This window comes from Aotus nancymaae, unplaced genomic scaffold (assembly GCF_030222135.1).
Source record: "Aotus nancymaae isolate 86718 unplaced genomic scaffold, 86718_ANA_hifiasm-v0.15.2.pri h1tg000089l, whole genome shotgun sequence".
Lineage (NCBI taxonomy): Eukaryota > Metazoa > Chordata > Mammalia > Primates > Aotidae > Aotus > Aotus nancymaae.
The window spans coordinates 21,478,036-21,496,596 of record NW_026988504.1 but is presented as its reverse complement, the minus strand read 5'-3'; the positions used below and the strand labels follow the sequence as shown (position 1 = coordinate 21,496,596).

The window sequence follows — 18,561 nt, the reverse complement described above, 5'->3', positions numbered from 1 at the left end:
TTGTTGGGGGTGGAGTTCCAGGGAGACCCACAGCTGCCTCTTGAATAAAGCACCATGGCAGGGAACATAGTATTACTGCACCCATGGCACAGGGAAGGAAACAGGATTGGAGATGCAAAGTGACTTGTGGAGGTAACACAGCGAATTAGGGCCACGGGTGAGGCCAGGGAGCAGCCTGTCTCTGGTCAATGTCCTAGTTCCTCTCTGGGTAAGTCCCCTGCCTCCATCATCTGTGCCCCTCCTCCCATATGTCCCTGCAACTGGGAACCTGCTTGGAGCTGGAGGAAGGATGGGCAGATAGGCCACCTGGCAGGCGCCCTGGCAGCGGGGGTCATCTGTCTTCTCAGGAGATGTCAGGACCTGGGCAGTCTCCTTCCTCTTTGGTTCTGGGCCCTGGGGTGGTAGCCCTTGGGCAGACCTACAGAGCCCTGACTCATAGGTAAAGGGCTCATAGGTAAAGACCGCTCCTCTGCCCTGCCCAACACACACTCTCTGTGCACTCTGAGCCAGACCCTGGGCCAGATGCGAGGTTCAAAGGGCAAGGCTATTCCCCCACCTTCAGGGGCTCCGCTCAGACGGGCAGGCACCCTCTCACCGTCACCAGGACAGAGAATGTGGAGAGGCCCGCAAGTGCGCCACTGAGAGCCTGCGCAGGAAACGGAGGGACGCTGGCAAGGAAGAGCGCTGGCATCCAGCCACCCATCCCAGAGAAGCTGCCTGACCTGCTGGCAGGGGCGTAAGACAGGAGGAACTTGCCGCGGTCCACAGCCCCGCCCGCCGGGTGCCGTTCTCCACCCTGGCCACAAGGCGGCGGGCTGCCGCTGCAGGAGCCCGAGTCCCACGGAAGCCGACCCAGGACGACCCAGACCGTCTGGGTGGACCCCCTGCTGCTGCCAAGCGCTTCGAAGCCTTACCACGTTTACAACGCTTACAACGCTTACAACGCTTACAAGGCTTACAACGCTAATCCTTACGTATTGTGCTTACACCCGAGGACGCTGGGCCTGGGGGAGCGTCCTTGCGTGTAAGTGAAGTGGCTGTCAGCAGCTGGCAGGTGACCCAGCAGAGTCCAATTCGCCTTTCCCTAACCTCAAAACCTGAGCTCTGCATTGTAATGAGATGGGCGGATGGAAGACCCAGCAGCGGGCCTACGGGGACGTGCCTCCTTCTTCTGGGCATCCCGGACTCAGTCCTGGCACATGGTAGGCATCAATGTTCGTGGTAATGACATCAAGTACAGCGAAATAAATCAGGGGCTCCCAAGGTTCAGAGGTCATCTGTCCATTCCCTCCCTTTAGGCTAAAGAACAAACCGAGACCCTGAGAGAGGAAGAGAACCGGCCCGAGATCTCACACAACCGGTGGCAGAAGGCAGAACGGTCTGAGCATCCTTTTTCCCCCCTCGGGCTGCCCCTCCCTTTAAAGTTCCTAAAGTTCAAAATGTCAGGGTCACCCAGAGTGTTCTGAGAATGTAAGAGTGTTTTTAAACGTGCTCTATTTTCGATTTCCCAGATTAACACAACTGAATTCTGAAGAGGGGAATAAACGACCTCACCATAACCGGACTTCTTTCCGAAACAAACCCATCAAGAGTTCTTTTAAAAAAGGAACTAAAATGCTGGAAGCACTCTCAGAGAGAAGCAGACGCCTGACTTTCACATCCACCTTCTCATCTGACCCCAGGGAGACCGGCAAGGCAGTTGAGCAGGCTGTAGGCCCGCGATCCCCCTCTTCCGTGCCCAGATGCGCTTCTGAATACGGAACAGCTGGGACTTGGAAAGATAATATTGGGCACACACCTGCTGTGGGTTACATAACCTCCCAGCAGGGCTTGGGGCAGCAGCCGACCATCGAGCTCATTTGCATTTCTGCAGCAAAACATGAATATTCACACAAGCGCGGTAAATAAAGACCATCAACAGTCTCACATCAGTTCAAGCGCAAAACCTTTGGGATCCAGGGAGCTTTGGAGACTGGGAATTGCACATGAGGGACTGGGGGCCTCCACCGCTCCCGTTTCGCGGTTGCGGAGAGAAGCTCATCCGAAGTCTTCGTACAGAGGTGGGCGTCGTGCCCGACGCTGAGCCGAGCGGGTCTCCTGGCGTCCCGGCTCCGTGCGGGCGCGGTCCCCAGCTCGCCTCCCCGCCTCTGCGCCCCGGGTCGTACCTGCTCCGCACTCTCCTCCCGCGGCGGGCTGCACACGTCCTGGATGGCCTCGTAGATGTTCTCTGAGTCGCTGCGCGCCAGGGGCCGCGGGCACACCCAGGAGCCCGCCACGCTGCAGGCCTTGAAGCTGCCGCTGCTTCCGAGGAGGCCGGCGGGAGGCGAGACGGCTGTGCGCGCCAGGTCGTCCAGGGACTGCGCGGGCCGCACGGGCGCTGCGGGCCGCAGGTACAGGCAGGCGGGCAGGCCCGGCGCCTGGCTGCTGCGCTGGGTCGCAGTGCCGCGTTGCGCAGGGCCGCACAGGGAGCTGGCGCGGCCTCGGGGTTCCGCGGGGGTGCCTTCGGGGCCCGCGGCCCCCGCCGCGCTCAAGAACCGGTAGTCATAGGCCAGCGGCTCGGGGGCCGCCGGGCCCGGGTAGGGACCTGGAAGCGGGGCGGCGGCAGGGTTGCCCAGCGCGGGCAGCTCGCGTACGTACTGCGCGGGCAGGTAGAAGGGGCGGCCACCGGGTTCTCGCCGCACGTGCCACCAGTGCTCGGTGCTGCGCCGCAGCAGCCGGTAGCGCTCATTGGGCCGGATGGCCACGCGGCGCCCGTCCTTGCCGGTGTACTCGAAGGGGTGCTCCACCAGCACGTACACGTCCCCCTCCACGTCCGCCGCCATGGCGGCCCCGGCGTTTTCCTGTGGGCAACAAGGAGGAGGGCCGCGGAGGTCAAGACCGCCGAGCCCGGAATAGCCCCGAACTCGAGGACAGACTTGGGTTCGAGTCCCGATCATGCACTCGCCGTTCGCCTTCGGGCCTCAGTTTTCCCATCTCTAAAATGGGGACTTGCATAAAATCACATCTAAGGCTTCGATTCTTACACTTATATCTAAGGCTTCCATTCTTAAACTCAGTGCTCGAATTAGGACAACCCCTTTGATCCGTGGGGTTGATTTTAAGATTTGAGCCTCGCTTCAGTCCTGCGGTGGGAGATTGTGGCTAGTCTTGGTCCAAATAGACTGTGAGAGAAGCCTTGGCTTTAAAACTAGGGGTGATTGCCCTCTCTAAGGCAGACACCACGCTTGCTTATTAATAGTTGATTGAGCCTTAGTTTTCCCGTCAGTCAAGTGGGAAGACATCCTGCCGCTTCCCGGTCCTGTCCTGCCTGGAGGCCTCCCGCCCGCAGAGAATCCGCAAAGGGTCCCGTGGCACCGCCTCCCTCCAGGAGCCTGCGCTCCGGCCCCGGGTCAGGGTTGGGATGCGGGCTGTGCAGGCAGCCGGGCCAACAGCTCTACCTGGGGGCTGTCCCTGCCCCGCTTAGTCCAAGGGCCTTGGTGTAAGGGCCTCCGCTGCCAAGGCGGGGTAACCGGTTCTCTGGGTTTCTCTTTCCTTCCTCAGCGGCTTCACCGCAGACTTGAGCCGGAGCCCGGCCCGCCCGCCCGCCAGCCCGGTCCGCACCGCCTCCTGCTCTCCTGGTCTCAGGCCGCCTCCTGAGAAAGGCCCCGCCCTTGCGGCCTGCCAACCTGCCCTGTGACCTCTACAGTGTCCCCACAAGAGTGGCCCCTGGAGAATGCACTCTGAGACAGTGACTATCCGTGCGGAGTCCCAGAGCAGGGGCCCTCAAAGCTCTCCCGAGTTGTTACAAGCCCCGCTCCCGCCCCGGCTCCGGTGTGTTAGGGATGGGGGAGGGCCTAAGTAAATGGACCTGCGCCCCTCCACCAAAGCCACGAGTCGGTGCCTGGGCCCTCCAAACTCCCACACTGACCACACCTCCTCCTTCCCCATAAAGTGGCCCGGGCCAGGGGCCCGGAGACCACCGCTTGCCGAAGCTGAGGGACCGAAGGAGCAGGGTCCAACAGGGGCCCCCACAGGGCTCCTTCGCCACTTTCTCAAGCGTTCCTCGACGAGGAAAGGGTGTAAACTGAGTCACTAAGCACACCGGGCCCCGGAGGCGGGGTCATCGAGCTGCCCAGAGGTGGGCCAACAAACCCCAAGGAGGACACTCCCCCGGCGCCCTTTCCCCCTGGACCCCGCAGAGCACTCACGTCGGCTGTGGGGGCCTCAGGGAGCCCATGGGCTGGGTGGGCGGAGCCGGTGGTGGCGGCAGGTTAGGCCCCTACCATCGCCGTGGGCGGGGCTTCCAGGGGCGAGGCCGGAGATGCTGCGCGGAACTGGAGCTGACAAAGGGAGTGAAGAGGGACAGGGACGCTCAGGAGTGCAGTCACCGATACCCAAAGCAGCTGTGTCTGGGCGGGGCGAGGAGGAGCCTGAATGTCTCTGCTGGGGACCTTGGGGGGCATTGGGACAAGGCCCGGAGCAGAAGGCCAGGAGGGCTGCGACTGAAGGGGCGCCGGCTGGTCACGAGCGGAACCCATGGAGAGTGGGGCCGCACCTGCCCCGCCTCCCCCCAACCCCCCCCCCCCCGGGGATTTGCTGTCCCTGCGTCTCTCCAGCGCGCTGCTCTGGGAATGCCGGGCTGGGGCTGGTTGACTCGTCCGGGCGTTCCCGTTCTCGGGGAGGTCATTTGCACCCTGAATCACCTACTGAGAGCCCTTCCAACTGGATTGCAGACCCGCCCGCTCCAGGCCCACCTTCTCCCTCACCAGGGCCTTTCCGGGCGCAGCCCGGCCCGGCCTGGAAAAACTCCGAGCGGGATTCCCAGCGCAGGGACGCCCGGAGCTCAGCGTCTTAGGCTAGATAAGAAGGGGACCGGGCCTTGCTCCTTCCCCGACCCTGGGGAAACACAGAGAAGAGGAAGGATTGGGGGAGCCTGGAGGAGCACTGGATCGCGAGAACGCACCCGTCGCTAGGTCCCCTGCGTCCACTGCCCAGGCGACGCAAGCTACAGAGGCGTCAACGCCTGGGTCGGCGCTGAGGGCCTGGGCCTGCTCCCTTCCCGCCCCCAGATAGAGGGAAGCCCTTCGCCTACCTTCTCCTCCCCGTGGGATGCGGCCCGCGAAGCTCCCGCCCCAGCGCGGAGACAAGGGGAGCAGGCGCGCCGAGCTCCCGGGTGCGGACCCGCCACCTGCCGCACCCTTCCCTCCCCCACCCTGCCCCTTTCCCCACCCCCACCCCACCTCCCACCCCAACCCCCGCTCGGCGCCCCACTCCCGACCCTGCCTGCCCGGGCACCTCGGGGCGTCTGCTCGCCAGCGTCGCCTCCACTTGTCCCGGCAGGCGCGCGTGGGATCGCCGTCCCGCGCTCCCTCCTAGACCGCGCGGCTCCCGCGCTGCCCGGTTTCCTGTTGAACAATATCACCAGGGAGGCACCGGCGGAGAGCGCCCGGCAGAACTTCCTCCCGGACTGGGGCTGGGCTGAGGTTGCGAGAGACAATCCCCGGTGTCCTGGCTTCCTGTCCCCTCTGGGCCGGGTCGGCGCCTGAGAAGCGAAGACGCCACCCCCTCCCCTGCACTTCCCGGGATCCTGGGCCACACCTGGCTGTCTCCAGGAAGGAGGAGGCCACGGGGCTGAGCTGGTAGGACTGGGGAGGGCGGGAGCCACCCCCGAAGCTTCTTCTGGCCAGATTGCCCTCCCACCATCCCCCACCCCCTCTTGATCCTCGTGGGGAAGGAGGGCCACTCTCCAATCCGTCCTCAGGGTAAGCTCAGAACAGCCTCCTGGAGGCCGGGAATCCTGCCCCAGGGCCCTCTGCCTTGGGGTCTTCTGTTTGGGAATTATCTGCCTCTCTGGACAGGCAGCCTGGCCCCTCTGACCTGACCCTGCACTCACTCCAGATATCACAAGCCCCAGCCCCAGCAGACCCCCTGCCCTCAGGGGCCCCAAGGATGAAGTTGTGCCTGTGGACCTAGCTGTGTGTGCTGAAAGCTGTCCGAGTCAGGCCAGTGTTCTGGGAGGAAGATGGGCTGCACCCCAGGCCATGGCCCCTCTTGACACCACCTCCTGGGGGTCCAGGGTTGGTTGGGAAGCTGAATCTGGCTATGCTCCTTCTGGAACTCCCTTATTCCTGTATCTTTGCCCCTGCTAGGCGTTGCCCGCCCGTGAGTCCACATTTCCTCTGATAGTCTCAGTTTGTCTGAGGCCTGGTGGCATCTTGGGATCCTCCAGGGTAGGCACACGGCAGAACTCAGCATTGGTCTTTGGTGCCCGACAAGCTTAGAAAATGTTACTGGAGGAATCTTCTCTCCTTCCCTACCTTTTAGGTCCCTCCCGACCTGCACCACAGCCAGGCAGTGGCTGGCAGTGGTGATGGTCGTTGTCTGGGGTCAGGCAGGTATGATGCCCCACTCTGCTGCTTGCCGGCTGGTAAACATTGGGAGCTCTGCCTGGTTCTGCCTTATCTCTGCAGCTCAGCTTTCTTATAAAAGGGATAGTAACACTCACTTCACTGGATTACTGGGAAGACTAAATGAGGTCCACTAAGCAGTGCTTACCACGTGCCCCAGTGCACACAATATATCAGCTTTTTTTTCTTTTTGGAAACAGAGTCACTGTTGCCCAGGCTAGAGTGCAGTGGCACAATCTCGGCTCACTGCGACCTCCGCCTCTGGGTTCAAGTGATTCTCCTGCTCAGCTTCCTGGGTACCTGCCATCATGCCCAGCTAATTTTTGTATTTTTGGTTTTTTAAAAATTATTTGATTTTTTTGTGGGGGGGGCTTTCTGGCAAAAACCGGAAAGCCTGCTAGACAAATTCTAAAAGAACTATAACACTAATTTTTGTATTTTTGTAGAGACGGGGTTTCACCATGTTGGCCAGGCTGGTCTTGAACTCCTGACCTCAGGTGATCCGACCGCCTCCACCTCCCAAAATGCTGGGATACAGGTGTAAGCCACTGCGCCCAGCCTTATCAGCTATTATAACTGCTTATATTATGTGATGAGCTCTTAGGGGTTGGATTGAAATCTCCAAAACGCCTGTCCTCCTTGAGGCAGAAGAGAAGGGGAAGTCCCAGCTACTCAGGAGGCTGGGGCAGGAGGATCGCTTGAACCTAGGAGGCAGAGGTTGCAATGAGCTGAGATCATGCCACTGCACTCCAGCCTGGGCAACAGAGTGAGACTCTGTTTCAAAAAAAAAAAAAAAAAAAGGAGGTGGGGAGAAGGGGAAACAATAGAGCCGCTTTGCTGAGGATTGAGAGGGGCTGAGCCGCCGGCAGGGCAGCACCAGGTCGTGTGCTGTGGTCCTCCACTGGGCCTCCTCCTCAAGTTTCTCTTCTCTTCTCTGGGCCTACCATCTACTGTACTGGAGGGAGGTGAGGCCCTTGGGGGAAGGTAGGGTGCCTAGATGGGCAGAGGGTGCCACCCTGTCTTCTGAAAGGGGCCTTCAAGGACAGGAAATCACAGACCTGAATGTTGTCTGTTTCTATCCCATTTCACTGCAACCTGATTTCCCTGAGAATTAGTCTGTTTCCTGCTCCTGTTCTTACAACGGACAGTGGTGTGGGCCTCCCCTAGGAGGGGTCCTCTGGGCTTCTCTTGGAACTTATGAGGAAGATCAGCAGCCAAGTAAGTCATTTTGAGCCCTAAAACCATGAGCCCTGAATCGGGGGCTCTGCTTAAATAACCAGTCCTTCCTGAGCCCTCTCTCTCCTTTATTTCTCCGCTGAGAAATGTCTCCTGTATTCCTGAGCCCTCTCTCTCCTTTATTTCTCCACTGAGAAATTACCCCTGTATTCCTGAGCCCTCTCTCTCCTTTATTTCTCCGCTGAGAAATGACCCCTGTATTCCTGAGCCCTCTCTCTCCTTTATTTCTCCGCTGAGAAATGACCCCTGTATTCCTGAGCCCTCTCTCTCCTTTATTTCTCCGCTGAGAAATGACCCCTGTATTCCTGAGCCCTCTCTCGCCTTTATTTCTCCGCTGAGAAATGACCCCTGTATTCCTGAGCCCTCTCTCTCCTTTATTTCTCCACTGAGAAATGTCCCCTGTATTCCTGAGCCCTCTCTCTCCTTTATTTCTCCACTGAGAAATGTCCCTTGTATTTCTGAGGTTTCACATGATCCAGTGTCAAGGGTCTGTGCTTTGACATTTAAGTCACAGGAAAAGAAGCCACCAGCGTGGGATCTGCTTGAGTTGTTATACAAGTGTGGTCCACCTTCCAGAGATCCTGAGATCCTACCCCAGGGAGACCCCAACTGCTGGGCTTGGCAAGGTGGCTTTCTCACTCTCTTCTCCCTGTCCACTCCTGGCATGCAAGCCCTCTGCCTACAAGTGTTAGCCACCGACCTCCCAAGCCCTCCCCTGTGCCAGGGACTGACTAACAGGAGGGTGGGGGGCCCTGTCAGACAGTAATGCATGGCTGGTGGTCTTCCCCCAGGAAGTGGCAGTGTTAGAATTCAGAAGCCAGACCAGTGATGAGAAAGATCAGGTCTTTACTGCAAAATCATTCAAAACTCACACGGCAGTAATTCCTTCAACGCATTGCAAAGACTCCTCAGGGCCAGAGCCCCACTCACTATGAACAGTGTATTGCATAAAATAACATTTTAAAAATAGTGTGGGCACTACCTTTTGTGTGGGGGGAAGAGTCAGCGCATCTGAAAGCACTGGCCTCTTCTGGGGAACCGGCCCCCAGGGCCTCATCCTTGCTGCCTCCAAGGGCACCTTTGGGAAGAATCTGCACAGGCCCAAGCCCTCCCCACGTCAGGCTCCTGCCCACTCAAGGATGGGGCAATGAGGGCTCTGATCAGGCCGGGCTTGTGTTGGAGCATTATGTGGGCCATGGCGGGTGCATAACCCAGCTCCCGGCTTAGGAGGCGTTGGTGTCTGGGCACAGGTGCGCACCACGACCAGGAGAAGTTGTGTGCAGCCTCCACCTGCCTGCCACCACCGCCTCTGTTCTGCTGCACAGGCATCCAGCTCCAAGGCTGGGTGGGTGACTCAGCAGCTGATCGCCCCCAGGGAGGGGTGGGCGTAGGCTTATCTCTGACAGTGACAGGTGGATCTCTACCTGAGGCCTCAGACTCCAAGCTGAGCACAGGCAAGACAGCCAGACGAGGGCCTGCTGGGGCCTGCTGGGTCCAGGAGATGTGGGAGAAGGTGACAGATCAGCAAACCCACATTTCTCTGAAACCTGGAGGGTCTGAACATCACTTTGCAAACAATTCCAGGCTCCCACCCCAGCCCCAAGGCCCCTTCAAAGGCAATCCTGCTCCAGGAAGTGCTGTCTCCAGTGTCCTGGCTGGGCAAGTTCAGTGATGCTTTGGGATTTCATGGCTTTGTGAGGCCGAGGCTGCATCCACAGGGCAGCTCCCCCGCACGCCCTGCACAGCTTACAGCGAAGGACCGGGTCACTTCACAGTGCAGGGCCCAGCTGCCTGCTGTCTCTGGGGTCCTGCCTATTTGTGTCCCGGCAGGAGTCAGTCAGGCAGAGAGTGTGACCCCGAGTGCCCACCAAGGTGGGCCTGGAGCATCTGCGGCAGCGCCCCTGTCTGTAGAGGGGTGAGGAGGGCACGGGGATCAGGGGTGGGCAAGGTGGCACCCTCCCTAAACCCAGGAGGGCTCAAAGTGCTGACAGTGCTGGTTTCCAGTCATTTCTCCTTCTCCTAATGGGGCCATGGCCCCAGGCTAGAGAAGAGCTAGGGGCTCCCATGCTGAGAAAGGGGTGGGCTCAGAAGGCGAGAAGCAGTGGGGTGGGGAGTAAAGAGACAGAAGAGAAGCGGGGTTACCAGGACTGGCCCTGCTCTGCCAATGGGAGGTTTGGCACTGGCAGTGAGGGCCAAGGAAAGGCACCGGGTGGGCCCACAGGCCCTGTCTCAGCAGTGGCCTGCCCGCCAGCCACCCGCTGCCTCCAGGCCAGGCCTGAGTGGCTCCTGTGCATCCGCTGGGAGTGAGAATGTCTGGATTTCTTGGGTGACTCATGTAGGGTCAAGAATAAAAAAATACTTTCTATTGAAATATGGGTGGGAAAAACCCACCTTAAAAAACTAGACCTTTTAAATCAGAAATGTGGAATTGAAAATGCTCCCAAGTCTCCATTCCAGTGTGTGAGCGGCCCTAACAGAGGCGCCGGGACACTGGTGAGCCAGGGCCTGGTAAGTAAAAGGCCCGTCTTCCCCGAGGCAGGGAGCATCTGGTGGTGTCCTCGCCTCCTGCAGCAGAGGGGTGGTGGGAGGGCCAGGGCACATCACGGGGGTTTCCTGGGCTTTCTCTGCGAGGCCGGTGCTCTGGTCACATCTGAGGGTCTTCCTGACAAGGGGACACAGCTGTGACATGGTGAGTATCCTGAGCTGATGGCAAACCCAGCTGGGATGGCTGAGCACACTCACCCCCAGACTTCAAAGCAGGGTCTGCAGATGGGCATCAGGTGAAAATGTTTTGTTCCTGGTACTTGCGCCGGCGGGCACAGCGGGGGCAGCCCTTCTTCACCACAGCCTGGCAGCTCTGGTGGAAGACGGTCTTGCACTCGGCACACCTGGGGAGAGAGCAGCACACCTGCTGGTGCCGGCTGGTTTGGAGATTACCCTGTGGCCACACTGGCCAGCGCTTTTGACCAGAACCCATGATACAGCTGTGATGTACTGTGTAACCCATGCATGCACACTGTGCCTCTCCGTCCTGGAACCAGAGATTCTTGAAACAGTGCTTACTCATACATCACACGACGCACACATATATCCTCTGTCCTACTGCATTTTTCATAAATGCTGCTTGAGATTCATTAAGATTTCTTGCCTATATTTAAAAACATTTACTTACTTGACTGATTGCTGAGGCAGAGTCTTGCTCTGTTGCCCAGCCTGGAGTGCAGTGGCACAATCTTGGCTCACTGCAACCTCTGCAAGGATTCAAGCAATTCTTCTGCCTCGGCCTCCCAAGTAGCTGGGATTACAGGTGCCCACCACCACACCTGGCTTACTTTTGTGTTTTTAGAGGAGACAGGGTTTCATCACGTTGGCCAGGCTGGTCTCGAACTCCTGACTTCAAGTGATCCATCCACCTTGGCCTCCCAAAGTGCTGGGATTACAGGCATGAGCCACTGCATCCGGCCAAGACTGTGTAAGTTTAAAAACTCAGCCCCAGGCCCATTCAGGGCTGAATCCTGACCAGTGAACACAAAAAGAATGAATCCTCCCAGTTCAGTTTTCTACTCCCACATGGGATATAGGAAGGTCTGGATGAATTTTTCCATTGAGTGGTTGCTGATAATGAGCAATAACTGGGAACAAGAGGGATCATTTCAGCAACAGAGGCAGTGGCAGTGGCAGGTACTACCCACCAGGTGCCCACTTTGTGCCTAGTCTCACACCAACAGTGCAGGGCAGTAACTCATACGACCCTCCTCAACCCATGCATACACTGAGGTGCCAGGAGGCTCCACGCAGAGAGCCAGTAGCCACCTCTTCTTTAGGAAGACAGATGGTTCTGCAGAGGCAGAGGAGTCCTGGGAGGGCTTGTCTGTCCCCTGAGCTGGACCGGAGCTGGCCATGACTGCCCAGGGCATGGGCTGCCCTGAAGAACTGCACCACCCCTTGGCATGGCACAAAGCAGATGTTCAATATGTTCCTGCCCAAAGATTAAGGCCTGCTGCCCTGTGTGCTTGGGCCTGGCTGTGGGCGTCGGGGAGGGTGGGGCTGGAAGGCGGCTGGCTGGGTATCCCTCATACCTGACTGTGGTGTCAAACTCAAAGGGAAAGATGATGTCGTGGTGGTGGCAGATCTGGCAGATGAAGCCGCGCTGGGTGCACAGGTCGCAGTGGTAGACATGCTGGGAGGCAAATTCGATCAGGGCCTTGAGGAATCCTTCATATACCCCGTCTGCGATCTGCGGAGGGCAAGTAGGAATCCTTCATACTCCCCGTCTGTGATCTGTGGAGGGCTGGTAAACTGAGGCACCAGGCCTTTCAAGCAGCTGCACTGAGGCGTCATGGTTCTCCCTGCCTGGAGAACTTCTGCTCCCAGTTTCCACGCGGGCAAGCAAAGAAAACCTCCCTGAATCAAACTGAGCATCCAGCACGTGGGTGCCAAGGTCGCTGGGGGCTTATGGGATTTATAGATGAGACCCAAATCCACTGTGCTCTCCCCTTGGGGAAAGGAGCATTCCAAACTCTCTTCCCTGTGATCCTGGGATTGCTGGAGTGCTTGTTTATTCCAGGGGTGCTGGGGGTATCCGTCCCTGCCCAGGAAGCTGGGGCGGCAGGGCAACCCATCCTAAGCTGCAGAAAAGCTGAAGACTGCTGTCTTCTTCAGCAAACTACAGACACCCCTGTCCCATCTTCCTTGCTGATTTCTCCTAGAATGAAGTCTCTCTAGAAGTCTGGGCAGGGGAAGCATGACACTCTCACCTGCTGGAGGTCAGCAATGCTGAACCTATGTGGAGACTCCAAGAGATAATTCCTGTGGTTGAGCCTTCAAACAAAACACAAACGATTCTTTAGAAAGGTTTCCAAGACCTGGGCCAACCTGTACTGTTTGTTTTCATTCCCCTGGCGCTGCTTACCAGGCAGACACCTCCCATCTGGGTGGGGCAGGGGCTAGGAGCGCAATTTGGCCTGCCCGGGCTTGAGACCTGGTCTTCAAGGTAACTAACTAGCTGGTGGTACCCTGGGCAAGTTCTTAACCTCTCCGAACCTCGGGTTTCCCCCCCGGGGAAACGGAGTTGTCTGGGTTAAGTAACTTATTTAAAGCATTTGGCTTGGTGCCAGGCTCACAGTCAACATGTAATTAATCATGAGGAGGAGGATGGGTTCTGACACCTGGGACCAGGAACTGGACATTCATTCATTTGATCCTCACAATAATCCTGTGAGGCTGGTACTATCATAACCCCAATTTTGAGAAGAGGAAACAGAGGTTAAATCACTTGGCTGAGGTCATGCAGCTAGGAGGTGGGAGAGCTGGAGTTTGAACTCAGGGGCCTGGCTCCAGAGCCTGCACGCTTGTCCACCTGGTGAATGCTTAGAGATGTAGGCTGTTGTCATTACTGCCACCATTACATGCTGGGGACAGTAACGCACAGGATGTGGCCTCTGCCCTGCTGTGGCCCCTGGCTTGGCTGAGGGACAGACATTCAAGTGTTTGGTTTTAGTGCTACATGAGCAAGTGAGATGTGTCCTAGGTACAGCTCACTTCAGAGCAAATGCGATGTGTCCTAAGTACAGCAGATCCCATTTCAGAGGTGGCGGTGGGAGCAGAGGACAAGGACTGAGCCGCCAATGTGGCTCTAGTTTCCACCACACCGATGGCAGGGATCCAGTGGGCTGCATCCTGAGAGATGGAGAGGAAACAGCTGCAGAAGGTCCCCTGGTACAAAACCTGCCTGGCCTTGCTGTGTTTGTGTGGGTACTGGGGGTGAGGGGTTATTCCAAGTCAGAGGATACTTGGGAACCTGCCCCAGGATGCCCCAGACATCTGGGGATAGGATGGTGCCAGCCCTGGGTCTGGGCCTCCTGGGTGCAAGCTGTGGAGCATCTGGAATGGGGGGGGCTTGGCCTTGTCCCAGCTGGTGGCCTCAGCTGTAGTCCAGGGAGCCCAATCCGGGGTGGAGATGGTAAGTCCCACCAAGCAGCCACGCAGGCCAAGATGCCAACTGGCCCCTCAGTTTACCATGCTGGTATCCCCAGTAAACTTCCTGCACTCTAGGAAGGGGAGCTGCCATTTGTCACCGAGAAAACATGGGACACAGCAGGCAGGGGCGGGGGGGACACAGGTTGGGACTGAGCTGGCAGGAGGGTGGGCTGATCTGGATGGAGAATTAGCTTTGCCATTTGTCCTCTGACCACATTGTAGGAGCCCCTGTGCCCTGGGCCTGTCACCCTCTCAGCAAGGGCTTGCAACTCGCTTCTCCACAGCACTCAGCAAGGCCAGAAGGGAGAGTGTGCTGGCCCGGGGTGAGAGGTCACTTCCCCTCCTGGCCTCCAGGAGAGAAACTCATGCACTGGGGCACAGCCAGGCCTACTCAGGGCCTCAGTTTCTCCACCTCTTTGTCCTCTGGCATGAGGCTGGCTACCTGGGAAAGAGAACAGAGGAATCTGGAGGGCTCTTCGGAAGAGAGAAAGATGAGGGGAGAGGTCAAATTTTAGCTCCTGGAACTGATGAAGTGATGGGGAAGGAAAGGGCCAGGCAAGGGCTGGAAGACTGGGGGAAATGGGTAGGGGGCCTGGGTGCCACCTGTCTCCTGAGCCCTGGATCCTCCTCTGCCCACCCCTCCCTGGCTGTTGGGATGTCCACTGGGTGGACAGTGTGTGAGGCATTTTGTGATGGATTTCTCCCAAGAGCTGGAGAAGACACTCTCAGGGGCTTCTCTGACCCTTGGAGACATGTCCCAAGTCTGCTGGAGAGGACTTGGCCAGGCAGCTGCCGCTAGTACAGGCCAGCTCCTCCCTGACTTCCCATCCCACATCCAAGATCTGCCCGTGCCTCAGCCCTCTCAACCTCCCCTGTGGCTGACTCAGTCCAGACCCAGCTCCCTGGGTTAATTACTAATACCAGCCGCCACCCAGGGCTCTCCCCTTCATAAACTGTACTCCCCTGGGGCCAGAATGGTCTTTTCGTTTGTTTTTGTTTTTGAGACAGAGTCTCACTCTGTCTTCCAGGCTGGAGGGCAGTGGCATGATCTTGGCTCACTGCAACCTCCGCCTTCTGGGTTCAAGCAATTCTCCTGCCTCAGCCTCCCAAGTAACTGGGATTACAGGCGTCTACATCCACACCCTGCTAAGTTTTGTATTTTTGGTGGAGAAAGGGTTTCACCATGTTGGCCAGGCTGGTCTTGAACTCCTGACCTCAGGTGATCCACCTGCCTCAGCCCCTCAAAGTGCTGGGATTATAGGCATGAGCCACTTCACCTAGTCTTTTCAGAGTGGTCTTTTCTAAGCTGCTGATCAGAAGTGACAGCCCCATGCTCAAAACCCTTCAATGGTTGCCCACAGGTGGCAGATCAAATCCAAAGGCCCTGCACCTGCAGCCCGCTGCCCAGAACCCCTCAAGGTCCTCAGTGAGCTGTACTCCTGCCTGCCTGCTACCGGTCCCTTAGCCAGGAAAGTCAGGTTCTCCCCTGCCCTTTCTGCTCTTTCCTCATTTTTCTAAGCCCCAGTTCAATAGACACACACCACCACTGGTGTTGTGGCAGCACGTGTGTGTGGACGGAGTGCCGTGCAGAAGCAGGGGTGGTGGGCTCTGACAAGGGCTAACTGAATGGTCTGCTTTATTCCTTCATAAATGCCTCTCCCTTGGAAGACTGACCTTTGTAAAGAAGAAAAATATTTTAGAAGAAAAAAGGAAAAGAACTCTGCACGCCCTCAGCTCAGATGGCATCTCCTCCAGGAGCTCCTCTGGCCCCGCCAAGGCTGGATCGGGTGCCCTCAGGGCACATACTACACTGACCCAGGGCCTGAGGGCACATACTATGCTGACCCAGGGCCATCTGTGGCCCAGACTCTGGGTCCCTCATGCAGCCCTCACCACTGCTCAGGAGGCCACAGGAATGGAGGAATCACTGGCTCATTTGATAGATGGGAAAGCTGGACCCAGAGAAGTGAAGCAACTTTCCTGACTCACAGTAGGTGAGGGGCTAGGCAGGGACTGCTCCCATGCTCTTTCCTCTGCCCCATGCTGTTTCCATGGGACTTGCACAGGCACGGCCCTGCCCTCTAGCAGGCTGAGCACATAGCAGGAGTACAGTGCTACTGCCCAAGGACAGAGCAGGAGGGCCAGGGAGAGACAGACAGGGCTGCCCCTGGTGCCCACAGAGACAGGTCGGTAAAGCTGATGAACAAACTCTCTCAGCAGGGCGGGGACGGGTGAATGGGGCTGGGGCCCACAACCCACCCCACAGGCCGCTGGTCTACACAGGTCTGCAGGCCTCTGCAGGCTCCTTGATCAGGGAGGGTAATGAGGCCCCACCTGACTGAGATTTTGCCACCTGGTTAGGTGGGCTGCAGGGTAGTCTCTCTGGAGCCCTGGGTCATGGACTCTCAGAGGTAGGGAGTGAGTCAGCGCTCTCCAAGAGGTGGAGACCCAGTCACCCACAGATGCTTGGGATGGACAGAGCCTCCTGGGGCAAAGCCTTCTAGGGTCTAGGGTCCTACATGGTGGCCCCCAGAGGGCTTTCTGTTCTTCCAGGCCCTGCAGAGGACACCAAGGCTCAGCTGGCAGCTGTGGGGCCACAGTCTCCTCTTTCCCTAGGGGAGAGCACCCTGCAGCACCCCTTGAGAGCCCCAGGGGACCTGCTTGGGGCACACGCTGGCCCTGAGGAGGCCCAGCTCTGGGAGCACTACAGCCAGGATGGAGGAGGCAGCCTTCAGAGAGGCACTCTCTGGGACAGCCCTGTGGGGAGGGAGGGCCTGAGCTGGTCCCTGCCCCCAGAAACCCAGCAGAAGCGGACTTGAAGCCCATGCTGGGCAGTAGGCACAGGCAGGCTTCTCCACTTGAGGTCTGCCCTCCTGAGGGCGAGGGAGAGCAGAGCCCTGGGAAGGCTGCGGCCCGGGCTGTGACCTGAGGACTAGGATACATTTATGACAGGCTTGGAGAGGCCCAGCATCACATCCCATCCCCAAGCGCCAAAGGCCCCAGGCCCTGGGTAAGAGAAGCTTCCTGAAGGGCATCCTGAGGGCCCTGTCCCGATTACATCATCTTTGGAGAATTTCAGAAGGGAGGCTGCCGTGGGATGGGAAGAGGCGGGAACATCTGGCCCTTGTCTGCTCTTGCCACACTCCCCACTTCCCTCCTAGCTGTGGCCAAAGTTCTCCCTGGGCTTTCCATGGATGGTGACTTCGCTCATGGCCTATGCGTGCTGTTCCTTCTGTCTGGAACGCTCTTAATGCTTGGCTTCCCCTTTCTAATTCTTCCTCATTTTTCAGGTCTCACCTTAGAAGTCACTTCCTCCAGGAAGTCCTTCCTGCTTTGTCCTCCTCTGATCTGGGCTGGATGTCAAGCCTCTGTGCTTCTAGGATGTCCTGCCTCTCACCCTCACCCTGGATGGAGTTGCTGGCTTTCCCACCTGTCTTCCCTCTCACCCGCACCCTGGATGGAGTTGCTGGCTTTCCCACCTGTCTTCCCTCTCACCCGCACCCTGGATGGAGTTGCTGGCTTTCCCACCTGTCTTCCCTCTCACCCGCACCCTGGATGGAGTTGCTGGCTTTCCCACCTGTCTTCCCTCTCACCCGCACCCTGGATGGAGTTGCTGGCTTTCCCACCTGTCTTCCCTCTCACCCGCACCCTGGATGGAGTTGCTGGCTTTCCCACCTGTCTTCCCTCTCACCCGCACCCTGGATGGAGTTGCTGGCTTTCCCACCTGTCTTCCCTGCCAGGCCAGAGGCTTCCGGAGGGCCGGCCCTGGCTCTGCCCTGCTCAGTGTTGAAGCCCACACACCTCGTCAGGTGTGCAGTGCTTAGAATGTTCTCAGTCTATGTTTTGGAGTGAACAAATGGATACATGAACAAAACCCCAAAATCACTCCCAAAAGATGTGATCGTTTCCCAGGCCCAATGGGAAGATCTCTGCCCAGGTTTCCTCCAGGGGGATGCCTTGCCCTGGGCACTGCCCCCTGTGTGTGTGTGTGTGTGTATGCATGAGTGCCTGCATGTGTGTACATCTGTGTGCACGTGCACATGTGCATGTCTGTGCATTTGTGTGTAGATTTATGTGTGTGTATATGTTTGTGTGCATGGGCACATGTGCGTGTGTTTGTGCACATGGGCACATGTGTGTGTACATGCACACACACGCATGCACGTAGAAGGTGCTCACCTCTTGCTGAGCTCCTTCAGGGCGCCGCTCCGGCACAGACCCAGGTAATCCCCCAGGAGCTTCAGCTGTTCCCGGCTTCTCCCGATGAGGTGCATCCGCTCCACATGCTCGTACAAAGACGCATTCACCATCTGCAGGTTGATGAGGGGCTGGGCCCGGATCTGCGTCAGGAACTTCAGGGCCTGCCTGCAGATCTGGGGGTACCGCCAGGCATTGGGGGTGGGAAGGAATGGCTGTTCAGTGAGCACTGCCCGGCCAGGTGCCACATGACCTGCTCACTTACCTGAGGGGCTAGCTTCATTTTACAGATGGGGAAACTGAGGCTCAGAGAGATGAGGGGATTTGGCCAAGGTCACCCAGCTTGTGAATGGTACAGTCAAGCTCTGAACCCAGTTTATCTGACTCCCAAACCCACTCTCCCTCTAATGGCAAGGGTCGCTGCCCCCTCCCCAACCATGCGAAGATGAGGGAGGGACTGCTCTCATTGCTCTGGTTAACACCCCGCTGGGCCTCACAGATCCTTTCCTGTCCTCCCAGCCCCTACTTCCCCCAACTAAAGGAAACAGGCACTCCCCTCTGTGCCCTGACTCAGGAACCAGGTGACTGGCTGAGTCAGGCTCCAGCCACAGGAAGCCACAGATCAGACACAGTCCAACAACAGGCTTCCCTGAGCTCCCTCGGCTCACACCAGCAGCAACACCAGGGCTCCATGTGCAGCTGAGTGAACCATCTCAGTCTGTCCTGGCTGACAGGGTATTGAGGGTTCTACCCTGGGCCCTGA

General features: G+C 58.1%; 2 protein-coding genes, 1 long non-coding RNA gene and 1 other non-coding gene across 9 annotated transcripts in view; all 4 read right to left on the bottom strand.

Annotated features, from left to right (window-relative positions):
- Nucleotides 1–2,822, bottom strand: part of ARHGAP27 (Rho GTPase activating protein 27) — a 33,162-nt gene extending 30,340 nt beyond the window's left edge. For both annotated transcript variants that reach the window (XM_064369243.1, XM_021673698.2), the window contains exon 1: nucleotides 2,166–2,822. In XM_064369243.1, the coding sequence (XP_064225313.1) occupies nucleotides 2,166–2,822 (657 nt within the window). The remainder of the gene's footprint in view (nucleotides 1–2,165) is intronic.
- Nucleotides 2,823–4,187: 1,365 nt separating this feature from the next.
- Nucleotides 4,188–7,174, bottom strand: LOC135271656 (uncharacterized). The gene is made up of 3 exons (XR_010339777.1): nucleotides 5,275–7,174; nucleotides 4,746–4,875; nucleotides 4,188–4,319 (listed from the first exon to the last, which is right to left on the bottom strand). It is a non-coding gene; the product is annotated as an uncharacterized LOC135271656 (long non-coding RNA).
- Nucleotides 6,753–6,814, bottom strand: LOC135271787 (U7 small nuclear RNA). The gene has a single exon (XR_010339912.1). It is a non-coding gene; the product is annotated as a U7 small nuclear RNA (small nuclear RNA).
- A 1,274-nt stretch (nucleotides 7,175–8,448) lies between the features above and the next one.
- PLEKHM1 (pleckstrin homology and RUN domain containing M1) overlaps nucleotides 8,449–18,561 on the bottom strand; it is a 53,854-nt gene continuing 43,741 nt past the window's right edge. For 3 of the 5 annotated variants that reach the window (XM_064369238.1, XM_064369239.1, XM_064369242.1), the window contains 4 exons: nucleotides 17,781–17,974; nucleotides 12,380–12,443; nucleotides 11,702–11,859; nucleotides 8,449–10,510 (listed from right to left, as the gene is read on the bottom strand). In XM_064369238.1, coding sequence (XP_064225308.1) covers nucleotides 10,399–10,510; nucleotides 11,702–11,859; nucleotides 12,380–12,443; nucleotides 17,781–17,974 — 528 coding nt within the window. In that variant the 3' untranslated portion in view covers nucleotides 8,449–10,398. Of the gene's footprint in view, nucleotides 10,511–11,701; nucleotides 11,860–12,379; nucleotides 12,444–17,780; nucleotides 17,975–18,561 lie in introns of those variants that run through there. The other 2 variants (XM_064369240.1, XM_064369241.1) reach the window with 2 other exon arrangements.